A 24221-nucleotide genomic window follows, 5' to 3' on the forward strand; every position below is an offset into this window, starting at 1 on the left:
CACGGGTGAGATCCTGGTGCGGATGTTTGGGCTAGGGCTAAGGTTTAATGTGTGGCTTATTTCTCTGCCATGCAATGCTGTGAACTGCAGGATTCCCACAGTGAGCATTCCTCTGAAAACCCCAAGTGGTGTGTTGAATTTGGGTCAGCAGTGTAAAGAAATATTGGGTGGGTTAAAGGGAAAAAATGGAGGTGGAGGAGAAAGATATGGGTCTGAGAAGGAGCATCCCAAGATCCACAAACCTCACAACACCATAAATCCTCATGGATTTATGTCTCTTTTTTTATGTGTGTGAGGCCCTCTGTGTGATACAAGTTGCAGAATATTCTGTCACTGTAACGATATTCGAAATGTGAAAGAGTTGTTTGCCAAAGGTGTAATGTCAATCTGATTCCTGGAGAAGGCGGGACAGATGAAATTATGTGTTTCTCTCCACAGGGATTTACACTGAAGTAGTTAATTTGATCAGGCATGTCAAGGGGCAACTATCTGGTCCTTACATGGAGTACTAAGAAGTGTGGTTTGTTTTGCATGTTAGATCCACATGCAAAAGCAGCTGGTGTGTGTTGCTAATATGGTGCTTCTCTTTGCTTTCTCTCTTCCTGTAAAAACTCCACAGCAGTCCAGAGAAAACCAGGTGAGTCTCAAGAAGGAGTAGTTTCGATTAAATGCAGGGATGCACGATATGGATTTTTCCAGCCAATAACGATAACTGATAATTTCACATTTGTTTATGTTACAAAAAGAGTGGTTTGTGCACATTTGAGGGTAAAGCTAGAATGCAGCAAAGGTGGATGATTTAATATTTCATAGCTCTGACCTTATCAGATCTAACTGGCATAGTTATTGTTAGCACAACAAAAATAAACAGTTCTGACTTTTCAAGTGCTCATTGATTTTTTTTTCTGACGGCACAAACCTTGGCTTTTTATTAGCTTTTATAAACCATTTTGCCAAATAATTGAAATTAAATACTGATATGATCTGTAAAACCAGACATGTCAGTGTAAGGAGTGGACTCAATACAAACAGATAGACTCTAAAGCCCTGGCTGCTTAGTCTGTAGATTGACTGACATATAAACAAAACAAAAGTAACAGAAACAGAAAATAAGAGGCATCCCTCAATTAAGAAAATGTACCTGTACCACCAGCGTACGACCGAAAGCCTATGGCTGCTTAGTCTGCAGAAAAAACACAATGGCAAAGGGCAGATAGTAGACAGTCGCTTACATTTGTATTGATCAGATTTAGAGATGCATCTATAAAGTGCTTCGGAGAGTATACAGATTTCCCAAATGCGCCATTTGCTAGAAAATTCCCCTTCTTCAACCACAGAAATAAGGCTGGTCATCAAGCTATACAGTCATGGAGAAAAATATTAGACCACCTTTGTTTTCTTCACATTCTTGTTCATTTTAATATTCCATGGTTTTGTTGATAATGAGTTGGTTATTATCAGAACAATGGAAAATGGCTAGATATCAGCTCTTAAATTAAACTCCTATGAGCTATTTTTGTTTTTATTATTATATTTGTCCAACAAATGTACCTTTAGTTGTACCAGGCATTACAATGAACAAGAAATTGAAGAAAAAGGATGGTCTAATTATTTTTTCCATGACTGTATGTCTCATGATTTTGTTGCTAATGTTAACTGCTGCTGCTGCTTTGTTGTTCGTCTTTGTCACAACTTTTTAGGTGACTTGTGTTAAAACGCACCGATTGCTCACTCCTCTTGGAATACTTGGAACACACATTGCAAATTGCAATGGCGATAATTAATTGGCGTGATATATATCGTGCATCCCTAGTTAACTGTACCAACAGCTGTTCACTTCATAAAGTTGTATAACATAAAATATGTTTATGCATTCAGTTTTAAAAGGCAAGTACAAATGTGCCAGTAATCCAGTTCTATCATTTAAAATTGACATTTATTCAGTAAACAACCAGCAGAGCTACTTTATATTCAGATACCGTGTTGCTCTCTTTATTAGTCATTTGTCTGTTTCAACAGAAAGCTTTCAAATGCACTTGGGAAAGCTTTGCTTTTAGTGTGATAGCCATGGTTTGCCATCATGCAAAGCATGCATAATGACAATACAACTGTAGTATTGGTGTGGTGTTGTTCTCAAAGTTTCTTTCTGTCCCTCTCTCTTTGAATTTTTTCTCCTCAAGGCCTCGCACACCTGAAGGCAGAGCAAGGTATTCTGTTCTTTGTCTTTATAGAGCTGTATTGTTTTTTGTTTTTTTTCACTCACCGCCTGGCTTGGTTTTGGGGCGTAATTTTACGCTTTGTGCCTTCACTACCTGTCCGTGTGCATTTGTGTGTTGCAATGCTCCCATTGTTGCTGCAGAGAAGTGGGAGGGTTTGTGTGTGTATGTGTGCGCTGGTGGGGAAGGCTGCACGGCTGCATGGCATGTTCCTCATCTCACCTTCGTCTGTCTCTCTCTCTACGCTTCTGTGTCTCCTCACCCGCGGTTCACCCAGGTTTTTGTGTATTACATAATTGTGTACTGTTCTCAGTTCCACAGCTAACATGCAGTGACACACTCCACTGTTCCCGCTCGACCTCTGCAGCGATGGCGTAGGGGAGGGGGGAGGATCAGAAGCAGGAGGGAGGATAAGAAAATCACTGGAATTAGGGGAGACAGCTTAGAGGAAGAAGAAGAAGGGTTTGAGAGGTAGAGAAGGGAAAACAGGAAAATAAGGAACAGAAAGTGTCATGGTTAGGTAAGGTACATGTAGAAGAAACAGACGAGTATCTTTTGCAGTTATATTTATTTTTGACAAATCTGCAGCACACTATTTACATCCAGTGCCAATGCAGGAAGTAGTGTGGGAAGGGAAAAGGAATTGTGAGAAGGCTGGGGTGGTGGATGGCTGTTTAGTGAGTCAGTTTGCGTCAGGTCACTGTTGCAATGTTACATTTATAGTTGGCACCATTTCTTTTAAACCATAGCATTTCTATTTTTGTAACTGTAAGGAAGTGTTTTAGTTTCTTAACCTTCCCTATAGTTTATTTGCCATAACCACAATCTTTCCCTCAACCTAAACCACTATGTAGTCACTATGTGCATACCTGACCTTTGAAACAGCAGTTGACCAAGGCTTTCACTCATTTTTCCAATTATTCTGACACCACATGATTGCAGCACAAATTAGTGAATAATATGTTCTGTATCCACCCTGTGGTTTGAATCAGATCCAAAACTGAATAGGCTTGTTTTAGCTCCAGGTTTCATGAAAATCAGGCCAGTAGTTTTCCCATAATCTTGCCGACAAACAAGCAAACCAAGCTGAAAATATGACCTGCTTGGCCACAACCTCAAGTAGTCTCTTTCGTACTTTCTTTCAAGGACATGCAAATACATTTTGCCGTGCCTCTGTCAGGTGGGAAGAAAATGGAAAAAACATGCTAAAATTGTGATGTGTCCATTGTGTGCTGCCTACGTGCCCATCTCCCAAATCTCCACCATTTGCATGATTGTCAACATTTTGCATGAAAGTGTCAGTTGGCAGTGTACGAGCTTCACTGTAGACTAACAATAGCTTATCCCCACTTTTTGCTGTCTTTCTCTGGTGCTCTGCGCGGGACGACACTCTTCCCTCTTTTATCTCTACGGATGCTTTCTCCTCTCCAAAACCTGTAGGTAGAAACAAAGGTACAACAATCCCTTTTTCCCTACTGTACTCTTATCTGCGCTGCAAGAGCAGAGAGCTGTGTGTGCGTGCGTGTTGAATTTGCGATTGTGCCGCCACTGGTTAATCATTCATTATGTGTTCATTAAATGTGTGCATATGCTCGTCTGTGTGTTTGACAGAGAAAGCGAAAAACAGGGGACTCGATGCTTTCCAGCTAGCGAGCGCCCACATGTACATGAAGGATGGGCAGTTGAGAGGAGTTGAGTTGAAAAGAAATATGGTGTCAAAACTGGAGACTAAGTGATTTTTCACTTGATTATCACATTTTATTCTAAAGTGATAAGTACCAGCTCCCCAATGGATTATTCAGTGTCTTTGCTAAGAGTATATATTAATGATAAACCGCCTGTGTGAAGATGAGGCGTACATGCATTTGTGTGTACACATACAAGCGTTAGTGTGTGGGTAAGTGCTTAATTGGATGTGACAGTTCTGTGTCTGTTGAAAAGGAGCTGATTGGTAAATTGGAGCTGACATTTGGCTTCATTTGAATGAGGTCATAGCAGTGGCCTCTGTATATTGCAATCGTGCAGAGAATACCCTCATTATTCATTTATCAAAGCTATGTGATACACTGAGTTGTTGTGTGTGGTCATGCGTATTGTATGTGTGTGTGTGCCTCATTTAGCTAGATGGAGGAAAACTGTGAATTATGATCACCCGCTTTGATATATACATAATTGACTGAAATGTGACTGCAATGAGATTGACTACAGTGGTGCGTGTGTGTGTGTGTGTGTGAGTGCACTCAACTGTTCTCAAGCTACCCTTGTCAAACTTGTCGTCCTTGCACAACCCATACTGAAGTTAACAATTACTACTGGGCAGATTTACCGCTACGGATTCTCAGACACTTTTTAAACAAAGGATGCTTGAGTTTACTGTCTGAAATGATAATTGTCCTTGGCAGATTTAATCAGCACTAGCTAGCTATTTGAGCTAGCATTGGTTGAAAAACTGTCTGTATAAGTTTTTATTGTGTTAAACTGACTCCTTTTTTAAATATGAGTCTAGAAACAGGATTCTTAAATATCCACTTGGCTTCATAGATGAAATCATTGTAACAGACTGACGCCTGGATTCCACTGGATGCGTAACGACTCCGACAGGGGTCTGTCCGCAACGGCTGCGTATCTACGCAGTCCGTCAACACCCACCGGATCCGTCTGTGTCGGAGCTGTTGCGGACAGCAGAGTCCCGAGGACGCACGAGATCTCGCGAATTCACGCCTAATCAATTGATATAACTGGAAGATAATCAACATCTCCTCGTTAATGACTGGAGACAAATCCAGCGACTCCGTCTTAACGAGCGCTAACGAGGTCGGCCGGCTTGTTAACGAGCCGGCCGACCTCGTTAGCGAACCCGAGGTATTTTATTTTGAAAATATACCGGTGTTTTATTTTGTGTCTGTGCAAGACTTCCTGTCCCGAACGATCTGCTCTGTGCTGAATTTATGCGTAGTGCTCCGTCGTCCGACAAAAATAGAAGCTCTGCGCAAGTGTTGCGAGGGCTGTCGGATGGCCCTGCGTTGTCGGACTCATTACGCAGCGGATCTGCAGTCGGTGGAATCTCACACATTGATTATAATGGGTGCGTAACGGCTCCGACGACGGATCTGCAGCCGTTACGCATCCAGTGGAATCCAGGCGTGAGGCTAAAGCTGTCCCAGGCAAAAAAAAATAAAATCAGCATCGTCTCCAGTTGGTGATCCATGTAGAAGACATGGCAATAACACCAATCCTATTTGATGTACTTCTTGACTGTGCAAGTAATGCTACTAGTTAGTGCTGCAAGTTGTAAGGCTGGACATCTTGCAGCTCAAGTTGGAGCAGACAAACATACTTTTAATCTACTCCATCCACTTTTGTGTTTCTGGTTTTTGTCCTGCTAAAAATTGACACCATCCACTGTAGTAGGATACCATGTACAGCCTCATACTGTCTAATGCACTTTACTTCTATATTGTAAGAAAACCAAAGTTTGACAGGTCTTGTGTTGCTATTCTATGATTGAGAAACCGCTGATCTGAGAAAAAGGCTTGATTAACGCCCAATTGGATTTTGACTGATAAGAAGTAAGGGAAAATTATATATTTTGATTTGTGATATGTGTGTATGTTTCCTGCCTTCACTGTTCAGAAGCAAGTGGTCCTGTATTGGTCAAATATATGCAGATGGATGGCAACAGGATCATATTTTTGGTTTTGGAAGTGTGTTTGATTCAATTATGCAGCCTGAGAAATATTGATCAGTCACGTTTGAGTGGGCTTTGGTTGTATGCAGGTTTGTGTAGAGAGTAATAGAGATGGAACGCATTGCCGATATGCAGTCTCCAAACTCCAGAACCCATTGGCTATCGTCTAACGGCGATTTAGATTTTTGTTGGCTCCAACTAATGTAACTAAACTGGCTACTTCTGAAATTTTTATAGATTTCGTCTATCAACTCCAACTCCATTCTTGCATCTCTGGCTTACAAATCAGACTGTGAACAATGACCATAACATGAAAGATGAAGTCTTTGCTCTCATATCCATTATCCAGATGGCCACAATGGAACCCCACAAGTATTTGCCCTTGCCCCTAGAGGCTTAATCTCCCTGTGGATGGGGTAAAACCAAAAACAGAATTCCCTTACACAGACAGATCAGTGTGTAGTGAGCGGCCCCACAGTGATTCAGTTGTTCACACTGTTGCATAACAGAACAAGAAGGACCCAGGTTTGATCTGCAGCGCTGGCCCTTTTTATGTGAAGTCCTTTGGGTTTTTTTTTTTCTCTGGGTGTTCCAGTTTCCTTCAACTGTTCAAGGACATGCAAATCAGATGGAGTGGGGACTGGGGATACCTTTGGGGAATCACCCTTAAGTGTAAGTGCAAATGAATGTCTCTATATCTATATTAACCCTACAACGATATTTGGATAGGATCCAGACTTTTGTGTCCCTGACGAAGGATTACTTTGCAAAAAAAAATAATAATAACAGTATCAGAAGATAGATGTAAAAGGAGATGATTCTAAAACACACATACATGTGACTAAGGCAATATTCATGTTACATATTACCTTTTTATTGGGAAATACTAGGATCATGATGTGTGAAATGAAAAGGTTCCTTAGAGCAGGTCCCTGTGCAATGAGATTCATGTCAGTATGTACTGTAAATGGCACAGTGGTCAGAGGGCACAGTAAGTGGGAGGCTGGGGAAAACAGACTAGAGCATAGACCCGAGAGGAGTGACTAGAGAGAGTGGGGGAGGGGGCCAAAGGCGAAAGAGGGAGAGAAAGACAGAAGGAAAATGATAGAGTGCTTTAGATGAAAGGGCCAGGGGAGTGCGTCAGTGTTGAGAGGCCACATATTTCTAATGAGAAATATGGAGCACCTTGTCATCCCTGTACTCAAATCTGGGGCTGATGCTGCATGAACCCCGAGGCATCTATCCAAAAAGTTTTAGTCCCTTGCAATCATCCAGACCCCGATTGTTCCTGGCTCAGAGATGCAACTTTTTTGATGCATAGCTTGGACGATATAGCAAACTTTTTATAAGCCATGGCAGTGGACCAAGGACCGTGCTCCAGTTAGCAACATTGCTCCAGTTAGCAACTTGCTGCACTTCAAACCTGGAAATATGTGCAGATGGTTGGACTCGGAGACTTGGAGATGTTTTTGAGATCACATATTCTTTGAGTTGCAAATTGAACTATTGAATTCACAGAATTGGACCTATTCTTTGCTTTGGGAAAGAATAATAAAACGGGGTAAGGAAGTTGTTATGTTAACCCCATTTACAGCTGAAAACTCCAAATGTAATCATCTGTGTTATCCAGATAATGAGATCTGATCAAGGAGGCTTGTGTTTGCACTCAGAGGTAATTATGTGCACTTGTTAGTTTTGATTATGTTGAGACTGGATGTACGTACAGTATATAGTATCATGAGTATGAAAGCAGTCAAAGACAAGTTGCATATGCTGCATCCAGATGTGATGTGCTAGAGTTGGTGTTAAGTGCAGTTGATATGAAGTAGCATATTGAAACAAGGATTTTTTTTTTCCTTCTTTGTGTTTAACTTTTAAATATGCAATAACAAAACACTTACATTGTTCCTTTGCTGGCATAAGTAAGAACAAACCTATTCCAAAATCACCTTTTAAAGATCTTTAATTTTGGCAATTGACTGAGGTTTTTTACTACTTTAACCTGCTCTCAAAGTACCGATCAAAAGCAATCCCTCAGCAAATTTTCTGCTAACCTAGGACAAACAAAAAAGTGAAACGCACTCTGACCATGGTGTCCTGTTCATAAAGGCCCACATTGTGCTCACTGGCTTGTGACATCATTATTTTCTCCCCCATGTCTAATCAATGATGTGCAGTGTTCAGTGGACACCTGGATGGTGTTCATCAGGGTATGACAATTTAGCCCAAGGTCAGAGATGAGAGTCTAAGCTACAGCCTGCAGGTCTTGCTGCTAGCAATACCTGTGGCTTTAATGGTTTTACTTTGAACATATCACCACCTATTGTATGGGTGACAAAAGCTCAACGTCGCTGTGAATTTTACTTGACTTGAATTGAAATTAAAGTTAAAGTTAATACAAAAGCTTGCTGATATGGTCTCATTAAATGTGAGCATCGTGATTGCATATACTGTACATAATTAAAGTAATTATTAGTGGACATTATTGCAGGCTATTGACAGAATTGCACTCCCTGATCTCTAGATCAGTAATTTCAAACTTTTTTGGTCTGGGGTGCCCCCACAGCCAGATGAACTTACATACTACTTCATCAATTCCCAATATATAGTATCCAAATGCACAACACTATTCATTATGGAAAAGTGGATATTGTTCATTTTTACATTGAGTTGAACTGTCAATATTTTAGTTGGTTTGGTCAGCAATCTTGCTACTACTATTACTGCTTCCTTGGAGTAGTGGAGCTGAATGTTTCAACCATTTACCATTACTTTTAGCTAGCTGTTTCAATCGTTAATCAGTTAACATTACACTGACATAACTATTTCAGTCGTTTTTTAAATAACCTTGCTTCTAGCTAACTAACTCCATTAATGTTACTTTAAGCTAACTATTTTCACCTTTTATCCATTAATGTCACTCTAAGCCAACTATTTTAACCGTTTTTCCATTAATGTAACCCTAAGCTAACTATTTTAACCATTTATCAATTAATGTCACTTTAAGCTAACTATTTCAATCTTTTATCCATTAATGTAACTCTAAGCTAACTATTTCAACCATTTAACTATTAATGCCACTTTTAGCTAACTATTTCAACCGTTTATCTATTAATGCAACTTTAAGCTAACTGTTTCAACCATTTAACTATTAATGTTACTTTTAGCTAACTATTTCAGCCATCACAACTTTTAGCTGATTGCTTCCACCATTTTTACATTACTTCCAACTATTTCAACCATTTTCCCGCACTATAAGCTAATCATATCAACTGTTTTGTCTTTACTTCCTGCTAGGCCTTTTTAATTCTTCAATTTATGTATCAAGTTTAGCAACCAGTTTAAACTTCTATGCTCAATAGGGTTCTTGTCCTCTAACATCACAGCAACATGTAGTGTTCTGGTGTTATATTTGACTGAATATGAATATGTGGATGTATTCTCTTTATCAAATCCTAATTTCCTAGTTTTCAAATGAGATGAGCCACTCTACGGTCTTTCTAGGTATCCCTAGAGGTATCACTCCCCTAGAGATGATACCGAATGGTATCTTATTCTGTAATGAAACTGTTTGGACTCCAGAGTGGATGGAGAAAGAATACTGTCATAGTTGCTTTGGACATAACTTGGCACGCAGGTTGAGTCCACTTTAGAGAGCAGTGAGAGTATGAGGGAGGGAAGGAGGGAGTGAGGAGTTCTTCCTGAGTCTAATCCCCCTGCATGGAGGCTTAGGGCTGAGAACTTATTCTCCACTTCTGGAGTCACTCTCCCTAATTATCCCCTCAAAGTCCTGCCGCAAAGTTCACACAGAAAAGATTTTTGCTTTCTGCCTCTGTCTCCCTCCCTTTCACTCTCCCTCTCTATATATATTCACTCCCTGCCTGTCACCCTTCCTCTGACTCTGACTCCATCTCTCTCTGTCCCCCTTCCTGCCTTTGTCCCACCCTATTCATCTCTGTCTGCCTCAGTATTCCAGTTAGCCTTTCTCACTTTCTCCTCCTCCTCCTTACTCTTTCTTGTGTTTCTTCAGTTCAAAGTACTGTGGACATCATGAGCCTCACATCACAGCCAGGCTCAAGATGGGAATGCAGTGCTGGTGCTTACTGCCTGTCCACAGATGCTGCCAGGCTTCAGTGGGATTTATGTACAGCTCTGTCCATCCTCCTCAGAGCTTTTTGGTTAGTTCAGTGGAGGTTGCCATAGTCATTGCAAAGGCTTTTTTTTTTTTTTTTTTTTTTTAGCAGTTTCCAGTGTGTTTACACAGTAGTTTCGGGCAATATTCTACAAATATACTTCCCCTCAACAATAGTGATTGGTCATATATTATTTATCCAAAAGAACATTGAAGAGAAAAGTTATGTTTTCTTGCAGGAAAGAAACTTGCAGTGTATTTGTTCTTTTGCAACGTGTATGTGTCACATGCATCACACAGCATGATGTACTGCTGCATTATTTGATGGCGATCTGGGGAGCAAAATGTTTTTGCTTTTCTTGAGAGAGGCTGTGTGATGAAGCTTGAAAACTTGCTAGTGGCATATAATGACACGTGTCAACCAGCAATGACGTGTGTTGCACTTTGGTGACTCATTCACTAACTTGAGATCTTTTGTTTAATTGGAAAAATGTGTTTTATTGCTGTACAAGTGAGGGCGCTGATTGAGCACAAACTCCATAACAGATTTACAGATATTGATAATTTAGATAGATGTTCCGACATCTGATAAATGTCTTCCAGTGATGTCACAAGGTTCAGTGTGTAAAAATCTGCAGTTCTAGAGTTTATTAGAAGTTATTTATTTCCTATTGAGGCTAGCAGATCATAACTACAATAACTGATACAAGCAAAAAACACCCAGAATCTGCAACCAAACTGTTGGTGGTTGAGTAGCAATGTCAAAATGTATGGGACAGGTTTTGACCAAGAAGAATAATGTGTTGAATAAAAAATACAATGGATGCATTCTAATACCCATACTATCATACTATTTAGAATGATCCATTATGTATTAAGTCAAATGCAGTATGCCAAATATACCAGGATGCCCTACTGCACCTGGTCACATTTTGTAGTAAGCAAGCCAGCATGCTTTTCTGGCTATAAGGACCCACAATCCTCTGCACAGCCAAAATGAGCAAGAGTGTCAATGGCGCAATGTTATGACAAAGTAGTATATCTTAATTGTATGCATACTGCAGTGTATATTAAAAGTATGCAATTTGGAAGCAGAGATCTCTGTTTCTGCTGCAACATTTTTATCTTTTTTTTTAAACTGTCTATTTCATAGTAGAAGTGCAATGCTGAATTGGTGTGGTTTAAAAAATAATCTGTTTAGGTGAGTTGAGGACAGTTTCAAAGAATACTGCAGCTCATGGCAATTCTTGAGTAGAAGTCTTGAAATGTTTTTTTGCCCTATATAAGTGAATCTTGTGAATTGCTGCTGACAGGATTCACTGCTGATGTACCGCTAAAAGGAATAAAATAATAAAACGTTGTCTCATCACTACTTCAAGCATCTCCTTTCTATAAAGTAGTCCTTACCCTACTGACCCATGATTGCATGTTGCAAAACGAGTCATTTGTCCTTCATTGTCCTTTGTAATGCCCGAGATACACACAGGCACTGTTTGTCATCAGAGTTCTGGTTTGTTTGTCTCCACACAGTGTCACAGGGGCAAAGGGAACGGGTTTTCCTGCTCTGCCTGAGACGTTGGATTCGGAGCACCAGCTGGCACTTACTGGCCTTGGCACGCGTTGGTCGTGCTGTTGATAAACGGCTATTAATGGCCAGACGCTCACCCTGAAATTGAGTTTAACTTTGCCTCTCCTCATTTCCTCATTATTCAGTCTGAAACTACACCACAATCCTCGAGGTGGATTTGAAAGTTGCAAAAAATTGAGGGCATTGGTCAAATTGATTTCAGCACTGACCAGCTGCTACTCACGCAGTCAGAAAATATGAGCTGTAACCACAGACCTCCTCCCACACACCTGTGGGTTTCCTCCTGCAGCTCATTGTTTCTGAAAGGATGCTGATTGGTTGGAGTACATTTTGTTTCGATAGCTGCCAAGACCTAAATTGTTAAAAATTGGGCCTGGAAAGTGAAAGTAACAAGCAATTCTGTTTGGTTCAAAGCTGTGTTATTAAGGAATGAAGTAGATTTTGCATTTGTTACGAGAATCTAAGTGAGGTATTGATCGTCTTCTTTTTTCTAATTTCCTTTACATGTTTTCTCTGTTTCGATCCATTTTCCATCTCTATGCTGTGTCATTTCCCACACTCTATTTTTTTTTATTACACCCTTGTTCCTTTGTTCTTTGGCTTATAGTTTTCTACATTACTCTCTGTCATGTTATGCTCTGATCTTTCTTGTCCCCTTCCTCCGAGCCATTGCCTGCATCTCTGGTTCCCCAGACAACAGGCAGAGGTTCGCAACACACTGTCGGCTACAATGCACAATTCATACACCGACTCACTGATGCCAACCTGGCGATTGGTTGTCTTTCCCTCCTTCATTCTCTCTTGGCCTTGCGCTCTCTTTACTCCTCTCCCTCTGTTCTCTCTCTCTCTGCCGCTGACCTCTGGGATCAACCGAGCAAAACTGATTCCCACTTTTTCACGGATCATGAGTGCGTCAGTGGTTACGCAACAGAGGGATAGAGAGAGAGAGAGAGAGAGAGAGAGAGAGGGAGTGAGAGAACATGTGAATATGTAACTGACATATTTGTCCATCTTTATTTGCATTGCTGCTTATCACCAGAAGAATAATGCTCTGGGTTAAGCCACTTCCTCAACAAAATATTTAATAAGTTTGCATGAAAATATTTGAACTATAATTATCGGCTTTGCTGCTGTGCAAACATAAAATGCGCACTGTTCATACCCTGTCAAATAGAAAATCTGTTTACACACATTATAATCGTACATCTTCATCATGACATGACATGAAACACTCTCACTACCATGCAGTGTTGCTATTAAACATGAATATTTTTTGACTCACTCGTCAGGACAGCTGCCAAAAATGTGCCAAATACTCTCACTTCAAGTCAAAATAGTAAAATCTAGTAAAGTTGAACATTACAATTAAAGAATATGCAGGAGTAATAGTATTCTGAGTGAACACATTAGGCTGAAAACTCAGGAGTGCTGTGTATTGTTTGCAAAGTGCCGGAGACCTTATGAGTAGGATTTATGCAAAGAACTAGGTTAAGATGTGGCTTGAAGGGCTGTATTGTGAGAGTCTAAGTATGAGCGCAGGAAGGCTTAGGAATATGTGGGAGTGTGTGTGTGTGTGTGTGTGTGTGTGTTTGTGCAGAGTGTTTGTGTGATTTCGCAGAGGGGTGACATGTGTAGATGTGATGGCTGCAGCCATGCATAGATGTTCACACCAGGGAGAAAGTAAACAAACATGGCAGCCGAATGGTAAGAAAAGCTGCAACCACTGTTGGAGCACGCTGCCTCTTCCTCTCTTCATGCTTCTCTCTTCGCTTCATCCTCTCTTTCTCTGTTACCTCTGCCAACGACGTCTTTTTCTAAAAGTTTGTCTGTTTGTTGATCTTTTTGACCAGTATCTCGGAAACTCCGTGGGGAGCAGGTTTCATTAAAATTTTTCTTTGCATGGAAAGACAAATTTGAATTTTGCGACACTAAGGTCATGTACAAAAAAAAGTATTTGTTGACAACTGTTTACAGCACAGAAGCAAATGTACTTCCTTTAACCCATTGACGCCGGGAAAGCATTACCGCATTTCTACCATTAAAGCCGGGAGCGCTGTTGCGTCACTCTACCATTAAGGCCGGGACAGCGGATATGTCATTTTGTAGTATTTGTATTTTTTTCCACCTATTTTCGGTCTCTTGGCCAATGAAATGCATCAGAATACAAGTGTGAGTGTCACAATGCAACATTGGACTTTTCCAAAACTTATAAATCATGGAGGAAGACGACTATAGCGGAGGAGCTCAGCAGGAAGTGACGGAAGAGATCTGATGAAAACAGCGCCATTGATTTAATTGCTGATCCGGACTTTGAACCCTCGGAACCAATCGACCGGCATTTATGGATGAGGAATATGTTTTTAGACGACATATTTTCACCGAAGAAAAGACAGATTTGTGGCCATCTGGAGATAATAATAATAATATTATTAATAATATATTAATATTAATAATAATAATAGGCTAATTGATTGTGATGATGATATAAGAAATCATGACTGTTAATGTCTTACATTACTTTATGCGTCGTTGAGTACCCTGAAAAGTGCAATATATAACATTTATTATTATTATTATCATGATAATTCTTTTTTTATTACAGTAGGCTAATGAGAACTATGTCTTGTTCTTCCAGTGGTCATATCATGTTTGCATCTTGCTAATGGGCATGTATTAGTATTATGCATAGGATTTTTTATTCAGTCAAATGTAACATTTGCTGAGTTTGTTGATTTTTAAAAAAAGTTTATTGAAGGTTTGGACAAATAAACTCAACTTCGTATGAAAGCCACGGGTATAAGCTCTCAAATACTTTTTGAATTTCATTTTTATCTGCTACAGAGGCTGAAAAATCTATTATTTAGTAGGTGTTGAATTTCCAGAAAAACTTCAGGTTTTAGGGGGTCATTTGAAAATCGCCCATAGGTTTTCCAGGCATTTTTTCCCAGGCGCTTTAGGCCTTAATGGGTTAAAGAGTGTGTGTGTGTGCATGTATATATATATATATATATATATATATATGTATGTGTGTGTGTATATATATATATATATATATATATATATATATATATATATATAGCTGATTTTCCATGTTTTTCTTGATAACGATCTTGGTTATTATCAAAATAACCAAATTAAACTAAATTAAACTCTTTTGAGGTATTTTTATTATTATTAAATTTGTCCAAACAAATGTGCCTTTAATTGTACCAGGCATTAAAATTAACAAGCAATTAAAGAAAAAAATGATCTAATAATTTTTTGATGACTGTATAAACACTCATGTCTCCTTCAAAATGCCATTCTGAAACAAGTATTGTGGTGCTGAAAGATGTCCTGCCTGATGAATCATATTTTTACGTTTATTTGCAAAACATTCTATTAAAAAATAAATCGTTTTAATATATTTAGCTACAGAAAATAGTATATTGATGCAAAAATGATCTTCCCTCCCAATATTATGAATCATATCGCAATTGTAATATCAGTCCAAATAATTCCAATTTGTCTTCTTTTTCCAAATCGTGCAAAAACCTTGCATTGTACAATAGGGTTGATAAACAAATCATATAAAAGTAATGATGCGTGTTTTAGTTGGTGCTTTGATAATGCCGACCCCAGCATCTGCTGTAAGCAGTTCATGGTTCGAGACCAGCAAAGAGTTGGTGCCGCTCTGGAACCAGTTTTCATGGCTGAGAGCTGGTTCTTTGGCTATCGAAACGCGAGGAACAGGTTTGAGATTATGCACCGGCTCCAAACTGGCCCTCTGGCTTGGTGGAAAAGAGGCATATGCACACCTTAAAATTCAATATGGCAGTGTTTTTCTGGCAAAAGAAAATTGCCAGAGCATCAACAGCTAGATAGGCATTGCCAGTTAATTCAAACCATCGTCCCAAGCCTATACAATCACATTTAGAATATTGCATCAACTCCCTTAATATACCAACCAACCCTCCTTCTGAATGATGCACATGATTTAGTCCACTCCCGTAGTCAGGTAGAAGAAAATAATTCCTTTCGATTGCAGTAATTGCTGTGAAGCTGATGGTGAGAATTAAGGTGAACTTTGAAGGAGCCATGAATTAAAAGAAAAGTGAAATCCGGCTGTAAAAAATAAAAAGAGGGCAAATATGAAGCTACAGTACTACTTGTTTGTCAGAATGGTTTGATATTGGTATGTGATGTGGCTTGCCAGCTTAGTTATTTTGATCCGTTTCAAAAGTAATTTGAACATTTTTTTCTCTTGATGTGGAATGTGCCTTTTCATAAGTACATATTTTTAAATTATTTTTTGTGCTTCCTTTTCTCTCTCATCAATGACATAGCTTTCATATCCGTATCTATAGAGTCTAACATTACCTGGCAGCATTCTTCCCAGACAAAACGGCAGTTTTTTTTCTGACTTTGAGGTTATTTCTACGTGTCTTAATGTGAACGCTTATGTGTAGCACTCAAGCACGATCTCTACGAGCTGAACATTCTGACACCAGTGACTACAAAAAGGCTTTGTCTCAGGTCAAAAGGTATTTCATCATAGTTGGGGAAATTCTGACCTGTGAACTATGATGAAGGCAGTGAGTACTTATTAAACACAAAAGAGCCAGAGCTAATGGAAAAAATGGCCATGACTTCTATTAACATTTGAGTTCCAAAGTAAGTGATATGAAATGTTAAAAAAGGTGAAAAGAAAGAGCCATTCTTCAAACACCAACCAAGGGCAGACATCTTTGAGGTGAAGAATGAAAACCTTTCATGTCACACCATTTGAGGGAATAAATATTTTAAGCTCCTTGATAATATTACGATGCTTTTTATTCCCAGAAAAACTGAGGACTAAAAATATTAGGCTGATAAGGACTTTGTCTTTGTGCGAGACCAGAACGACAAAATTTATATGATCATTTCATTAAAGATCTTTTTGGTGCTGTACTTTTATGATTTCACATATTTTTATGTATGTATTAACCAAGCATTCCCTGGGTGATTTGTAAAAAAAAATAAAAAAATGTTATAAATTCTAAAATAGAAATAAGTAGGCAATTAACATCCCCTGTACAAACACACATACACACTAGGGATGTAACGGTACAATAAAGTCAAGATTCGGTTCATATCCTGGGTTTAGGAGTCACGGTTCAGTGGGATTTTGAACAGGCAGTAGTGCAAGTGTCAAAACAGACAAAATCCACCCAAATTGAAAAAAATCTTAGTCTATGGAATTGAAAATACATAGTATAATAAAAAATAAAATATCAGCATTATGATGGGTGTTTAAGTTGGTTCCACGTTTGCTTTATGTAAAGGGACAGTTCACCCCCAAATCAAAAATACATATTTTCCCTTTACTTCCAGGGCTATTTATCATGCCTTCTCTTTAATACAAGCCATCTCCTTGTGACATTTCTACGGCTGTTCTCTCCAATACCCTCACACCAAAACAGTCTAAATGGATAGAATGCACTACAGGTAGGAGGAAATTTTTTTAGATTTTGCGTTGAACCGTCCCATCCAAAGCACTCAAACTTGTATCATTGTGGTAATCTGCACATCTGGATGATGCCGTCGAAAGTACGTTGGCATGTTGGATGCACTTCCATTCACATACCCTGCAAGGGTGGCCTAACACCTTCACACTGTCCTTTTCTTATACACAACTCTTGCTCTGTTACTGTTCTGGCTGACCGGGAACCTGCTGGCAGGTTTTCCAGCTTTGGTCTTTCATTTGCGCTTCCCATAGTTCGACTGTCTCACACTCCAGTCTGCTGGTTGTGGTAACCTCAGCACATGTTGCTAACAGCGTATGGCTAAAGGTTCGCGGCTGTAACTTGTGCTTGTGAACTTGATTCTCCATACTGTGTACTCAGCATGGGGCTGCCCGCTTCTGACCATGACCCCTGTACTGTGACGGTTCGGTAGTAATACAGGATTCGTTAAAGCTCTACTGCCCACGTTTTAGTACTTTAATTTGCAACAGAAAGGCTTATAATTGGAAGTATCAGCTAGGAAACTCTGGTGATTGTGCAAAATAGAGGGAAATTATCTACATTTGAATTTTTTCTATTTTTTTCGTGCCCTCAATTAACCAGCCAGTTGAGATGTCTAAGGCTGACTTAAAAAAAGACCCAGCATATGCTTAGTTATAACCAAAATTAAAGAGAATCTCTGACCCTGCCCCCCCCACCACCTCAGAATGAGACATGGTAGGAGCCACGTAGCAGGCGAATGCCCTTGCTCTGGCAGAGCCATTATGCAGATGATATGCTAATGAAGTCATCCGATTTGGTTCTGCTTAGGGTGCGCTGCTTTGAGGGAAGATAATCAAGCACTGATCAGCTCCCAACGCTGCACTCGACCATGTGCTCATTTGTGTGTGTTTGTGTGTGTTGTACATATCCATCCATGTGTGCAATTCTGTGCTGGTTGGGAGAAAATATGTTTGGGTGCACATGGATGCTCATGTGGCGGTTAATGTTGGGGTCTGTAATTAATTGGGGTTGTTTTATGTGTTTGATACACACAATGGTATTCTTAGAAGTGGTATTACGATATTTTAGGCCATCCTTTTTATAAATCAAAGGACATGACCTCAGTGGTAGCTCCAGCCCTGGTGCCGTCACAACAAATGTACTAAGAGGACCTCTGGTATTTTTATAGCTCAGTTGTAGGAGATGCTTCCGCAACTCCTGTCTATTATGTTACTGCAGCTTGCAGTACTTTCTCTTGATTTTTAAACTTTCTTCTTATTCTCCTCCCTGTGCTGCCACCACCTCTGTAGTCCCTCCTTTTATTTCTCCCTATCTGTCCTCCCTTTCATCCCCCTGTCCTTTTTGTCTCACTCATTCTCTTGTCACTCCTTCGCCCTTCCCCATTAGTCACACAGCCACCTCCCCCATTCCTTTTATTTGGCTATCAGACAGTCATCAGTTCACTCTTACATCTCTCTCCCTACCCCCGCTTCCTCTTCATCCCCTCCTTTGCAAAAATGTGAAAAAATAGTTGTTCTTCTCATGATTAAATCATCCATCTGTTATTTTTTCATCTCTGTCTTGATCTCTTACTCTAACTTCCATTTTTCCCAGTTCAGTTGAAGTTCAGTGGTACCCTCCTCCCTTCCGTCATTCCCTCGGTCCCTTCTCCCTCTGCACTACCTGTTCCCAATCCACTGTAGTCCTAGTCCTGACCCTGCCTGGAGCCTTAAGTAAACAAAACACAATCACACAACTCACTCTTTTATCTCTTTTTAGTTTCTCCTTTAAAAAAAAAAGAGCGTAGCTGAGCAGATTATGGATTCAACTTGCATGTTCTTGTAGACGATTCTCAAAACATTGCAGCATACCCATTAACCCCCATTGCCTCAATGCCTGACTGGGGTCCTCTGAGAGATTCACAGAGGCATTTGATAGCGTTTGATCATCTTTCAGTGTTGTGCATGTGCATCTGTGTGTGTTGCTCAAATTAACACATCCTATTGATCTTCACTGCCCCGCGCTCGCACAGGCTGACAGGTCTGCAAGAGGCAATAATTAGTCGTGTAATTGGCTGATCATTTGTTTGGAAATTTGCTGAGCTAACACACTCCGTTTTTATCCCGTAGTGGATCTTGACAGGTGTGAGTCTTTGTGTGTGTCTTCATGTGAAAGATGACACACTGGGAATTCTAAGTGATTAAGAACTTAATGTCTGATCACACACTATTAGTTTCATTAAAGCACAGTTGGATGGATTGATTAATTTAAAAATTGTCTGTGCCATTTTGAAGGAGGTTTCATGCCATGTTGTCTTTCTGTGTAATCTTCTTTTTCTGAATGAGAGTGAGCCATCTCCTCATTTCATGTATTGGCTGATGTGTTTTTCGCTGGAGGTAAAAAATAAAAAAAGAATGTGGTGTCAGAAGGCTTTTATTCACCAAATATCCCTTTTCATGCTCGTCATGGGGTTAAATGCCTGGCTCAAGGGTATGTTGACTGCAGCTGTTGAGGAGGAGAACCATCTGCCATCTGCCATTTCCACACTCATCCAGGTTTCCTTAGCTGACAGTCAGCAAATTTAGCATTTAAAATTTTAGAGCCCTTATGTTTTTATGTGGTCGTTTTGTGACAAACAGGTTTGACCATTGTAGCATTCATCAAAAATGGTTGCTGTGATTGGCTTGCAGTACTGTTGGCCCTTATTTTTCCAGGTGACATCACACTGGCAGACATCTCATAGTGAAGAGACATTGAATTCGACAATTTTCTGATGGATTGTTTGTTGGATTTGGGACAGATATCCACGGTGTGAGAGATGAATCCCCATGAGATTAGTGGTTGCATGATTTTTGCTGTAGTGCCACCAGCAGGTTGGAACTTATGGTTAAGATTGAATGTGTGTGCTAAATATCATGATGTTCATACATTTCATTTTATCCTTCAGGATGAGTTTGATGTTAATTTTGTTAATCCCTGAACATCCCACCTAAAGCTGAGAATCTAAATTATTTGTCCAATACTTTGGTTTATGACCAAATACTTGCAAAACTAATGATATTCCCATCAGACTCAGTTGTACGCTGTATTTTCATGCTTAGTAAGTGATATAAGTAAATGTTAGCATGCTAACGGGCTAAATTAAGATGGTCAAATTGGTAAACAATCCTTCTAAATATCAGATATTATACCCACTATAATGTAAGCAACTTAGCATGCTGTTTTTAGCATTCGGCTCAAGGCATTGCAGTGTATGTCATGTTTTGCAATGTTGCAAAATTCTAAAATTCAGCAATTAACTTGGTGTTGTTATTGTTAATGATACAAATAATGGCTAAAACTTCATGGAAAATAAGACCTAAGTTCTAATAAATCAGAATTCCACAGGCTCTCATAGGTTTTTAAAAAAAAAAGTCTAATGAATGAACAAAGTGAGCTTAGACAAGCTTAATTAACTTAACCTTAACCTTCTTAACTCATTGCAAGACACTTTATTTGGAAAACTTCAGAAAACTGTCTTTGGTTAGTCTGTATATTGTTTCAATAACCATGAAGAAATCCTCACTGAACAAGACTCTCTAGCCAAGTGTTCTCATACTACCAGACCTGTCTTTACACCTGGTTTTAGCGCTGTGCTGCTATGAGCAGCTGCTGGAGCTGATCGTGACCATGCATCTTTGGAGTCGGACCACTGAATTTGCGCAATAAAATGACAAAATCGTCTCAAACAACACAACCATAGATTCAGTCAGGTAATCACTGACAACAGATATTTGTCCAGCCACCCAGCCTTATCTTTCAATAGTGCTTACCATCACGAACAGCAGTGTTTCCCTTAATAACTGCCCTGTAAATGCAGCCAATAACACCATGAGCATTATCGGTATTGTCACCTCTAGCTAGTACAGACTCCTACTTAACCTTCCTGAAGGTTCTATGCCCACGTATTTGATCATGACAGTGTAAAGGTTTTATGTTCGTGAATGACTGTGTAAACCAGAGCCACTGAGGGCTCATTCATACAGTAATCAATATCTTTTTCAAGCATGACACCATCACTATGCACCCAAGCATCAAGTGGGCCAGTGGAGAGGGATGATGGGGGCTGCGGGCGTGTACTTTGTTAAGGGGTAAGCTGTGTCTAGAGAGAAATTAGAGGCTAAAAGTAGGTGATGAACTTGTGATGAGAATACTTTCCCCCACAGTCCCTAACACACCCACTGGGTGTGATACTGGAGAATGTGTCTGACCTTCTGTTAACCTGTGTTGTGCAACCCTCACGACAGCCAATGACGTCCGTATGCACGGACGTGTGAACTTGTCAAAGCATGATCATCTGTGTCCTTGAACATGTTTGGCAGGGTGACGTGTGTGTCCCTGCATCTGTGTGTGTGTGTGATTGAGTGAATGCCTTACTGAATTATAGAGTATGTTTGCTTTTTAACAGATCAGCAGAAGAGGTGATGCCACAGTCAATGTCACAGCCTTCATGCATAATTGCTCCACTTTGTCATTGCCAAGGGCTGGGCAGAGCCACATCTGATTGCTTCCCCATCTTTCCCCCCTTTCTCCTTCCCTCGCTGTCTCTCCCTCTCTCCCCCCCTTCACTCTTTATTCTCATTAGACTCATTAACTTATCCTGCAGAGGCAGATAGAGCGAGACAGACAAAAGAGTGAGCATATTGAATGTACTGGAGGCAAACAGAGCGATCCAAAGAAGATTTGTGTTGGAGCTTTCTACCACACAATATAGCTGATGAGCCTCAGATAGAGATATATCACGGCGTAAACCTAGAATACCTTCTTCAAGCTAAATGAGGCTTCCCGTAAAGGGTAATGTATGACACCATGTCTGGTACAACAGACCTGACGTGTGACTGTGTGGGAGTGTGTGAGTGCATACATGCACCTGTGTTTATTTGGGTGCACTTACCTGTTGGTGTGTGAGTGTGAGTGATGGTGGTAAGAAGACACTGAGCAGTAGAAAGCTTACCCTATCTGTGGTGCTGAGAGGTCACTCTGTTAGCCGCTGACTCACTGTCCGACCCTGGTTAAAAATTAATTGGAAAATACAGTTTGCAGAGCACTGCAACTTTCTGGATATTTTTTGGCGAGTGCTTCTAAATATAATTTCCCCTTGCAAAGTATAATTTATCTAGCGTTCCCTCTCTTTGTAGATTACTGGTGATGTTGCTAATATTTGTTATGTTTTCTATGTAAAACCATGCATCATCTCAAGCTCCCATATAAATAGAACCATTTTTAGCTGTTGCATTTTAAGTGATGAATTACTAGAAGTGTTTTCCTCCATGCACTAATTCTAACTTTCCTGTGTGTTTTCATGCTGTGTATATGATTTTGGGGTATGTGTGTGCACGCAGGTTTTGAATATGTGTGTAAGCATGACCCGGTGCTGAAAGGCCGGCAGTGAGTGAAGTTGCAGTGTCTCATGGTTAAATGATGGGCCCCTTTCGGGCACTCAGAGGGCTTTGAAACACTAAGTAATTGGTTTTCCTGGCAGAATGGGGCCACAGCTTTAGCTTAGGGCCAGTGTGAACTCCACTGTAGCTCAGGTCTTGTCAGGGACACTAGCCTGCTAAACCTGGGGTAGGGACTCACTAAACTATAGGCATAGAAAATGGAAATGTTCAGCATGCATATTACCCCTGAATATTAGGACAAAATAGTGAATGCAGGCCTGTTTTTATTTATGCCTCCAAACTGGTGACAGCTGTCCCATTCTCATGAACGCAATATCTAACCAACGCCTGGAGTGAATTCCTTCAAATTTGGCACAAACGTCCATTTGGACTCAACAACAAACTAATTTGATTTAAATGTAAAGATCATTGTGACCTGAATTTTGGCAAACACATCAAGGTCACTGTGACCTCATACAATTGTTTTCATTACTCAAGAATGAATACACTAATTATGACAAAATTTAACACATATGTCTTATCGGATAAAATTATGAAAGTACAATGATATTTTGCCCAATTGAACTAGACTCACTGATAGAACAGATTTGCCTACAGCTTTACATTACACTGCCATCTGCCGTCTGGGCAGTTTTCCAGTGGATGGAAACGTCCCTCATTCACATTTTCTTGAATGCAACATTTAAAAATTGCTTCAAAATTTGCTTCGACTTTAAGAAAAACACGGCTATTGGATGATAGATATGAATTCAGGTAACTAAAAATAAAAAAAGGTAGGGAAAGGCTACGTTGTTGTCAGACGTTATTCGATGAGTTCCAAGATTGCATTTCGGTCAGTGTCTTCAGCCTCTATTGCTCTCCACATGAACTGTTTAACCGCATGATTCCCAAACATGCTTAAAAATGATTGTTCATTACCACTCAGACTATGAAAGGACTATGAATAGAAACCAGATCACTTCTGATACCGAAATCTTGTGCCGTTGCTTACAGATTTCTTTTAAATGCTTACTTGCTACTGATAATAGTCAAGGGCAGCGGTTTTTTTATTGGGTTTCAGTTTGATTTGTAAACAGTAAACAGTAAACTCTGTAAACAGTGTTCCACTGCTTGCCCAGCTGCCAAAATCCAAATGTTGATATATTCATCTTGGTAAACTTCAGCTTACTTTGAAAAAAGCAAGAAGCAGCAATTGATTTGAGGACTTTGTGCTGCTGGGCCTTTCAGAGGAAAACTAAAAAGGTTGCTCTATTTAAAGAGGTTGTTGGGGCCATTTTTGCCCTAGAAAGACCACCTCCAGACAATTCTCCTCTGCATGTTTATAGGTTGGAAAATAAACACAAATATTCTCCTGAAAAGATGCTTGAATTGAACATTAATCACTGTTCTTTGCAGTAAAGATGAATTTCTCACAAGGTATGAGGTCACTATTGTAAAACACATGATTTAAAGTCCTTTTTACATGCATAGCCAGAATTTTAAGTTGTTTTCATAAGCTACCACTATCATGAAATTATCACTTTTTTCCTGTAAAAAAAACATTCGACCCAACATTCATCTTTATATTCGATGTGAAAATAACATGATGTGCGGTGTCTAGTGTCTTTCCGCCTCACACATTACATTGCAAGAGAACTGGACTGTGTCGTGATAAATGTGTGTGTAGAATTCATTCATTCAATCATTCAGGC

General features: G+C 39.8%; 1 protein-coding gene across 4 annotated transcripts in view; it reads left to right on the forward strand.

Moving 5' to 3' along the window:
• Nucleotides 1-24221, forward strand: part of nrxn3b (neurexin 3b) — a 367630-nt gene that overhangs the window by 13312 nt on the left and 330097 nt on the right. For all 4 annotated transcript variants that reach the window (XM_059356778.1, XM_059356779.1, XM_059356776.1 and 1 more), the window contains exons 3-4: nt 620-637; nt 2181-2207. In XM_059356778.1, coding sequence (XP_059212761.1) covers nt 620-637; nt 2181-2207 — 45 coding nt within the window. The remainder of the gene's footprint in view (nt 1-619; nt 638-2180; nt 2208-24221) is intronic.

The sequence above is a fragment of the Centropristis striata genome, chromosome 18 (assembly GCF_030273125.1).
Source record: "Centropristis striata isolate RG_2023a ecotype Rhode Island chromosome 18, C.striata_1.0, whole genome shotgun sequence".
Taxonomy (NCBI): Eukaryota; Metazoa; Chordata; class Actinopteri; order Perciformes; family Serranidae; genus Centropristis; species Centropristis striata.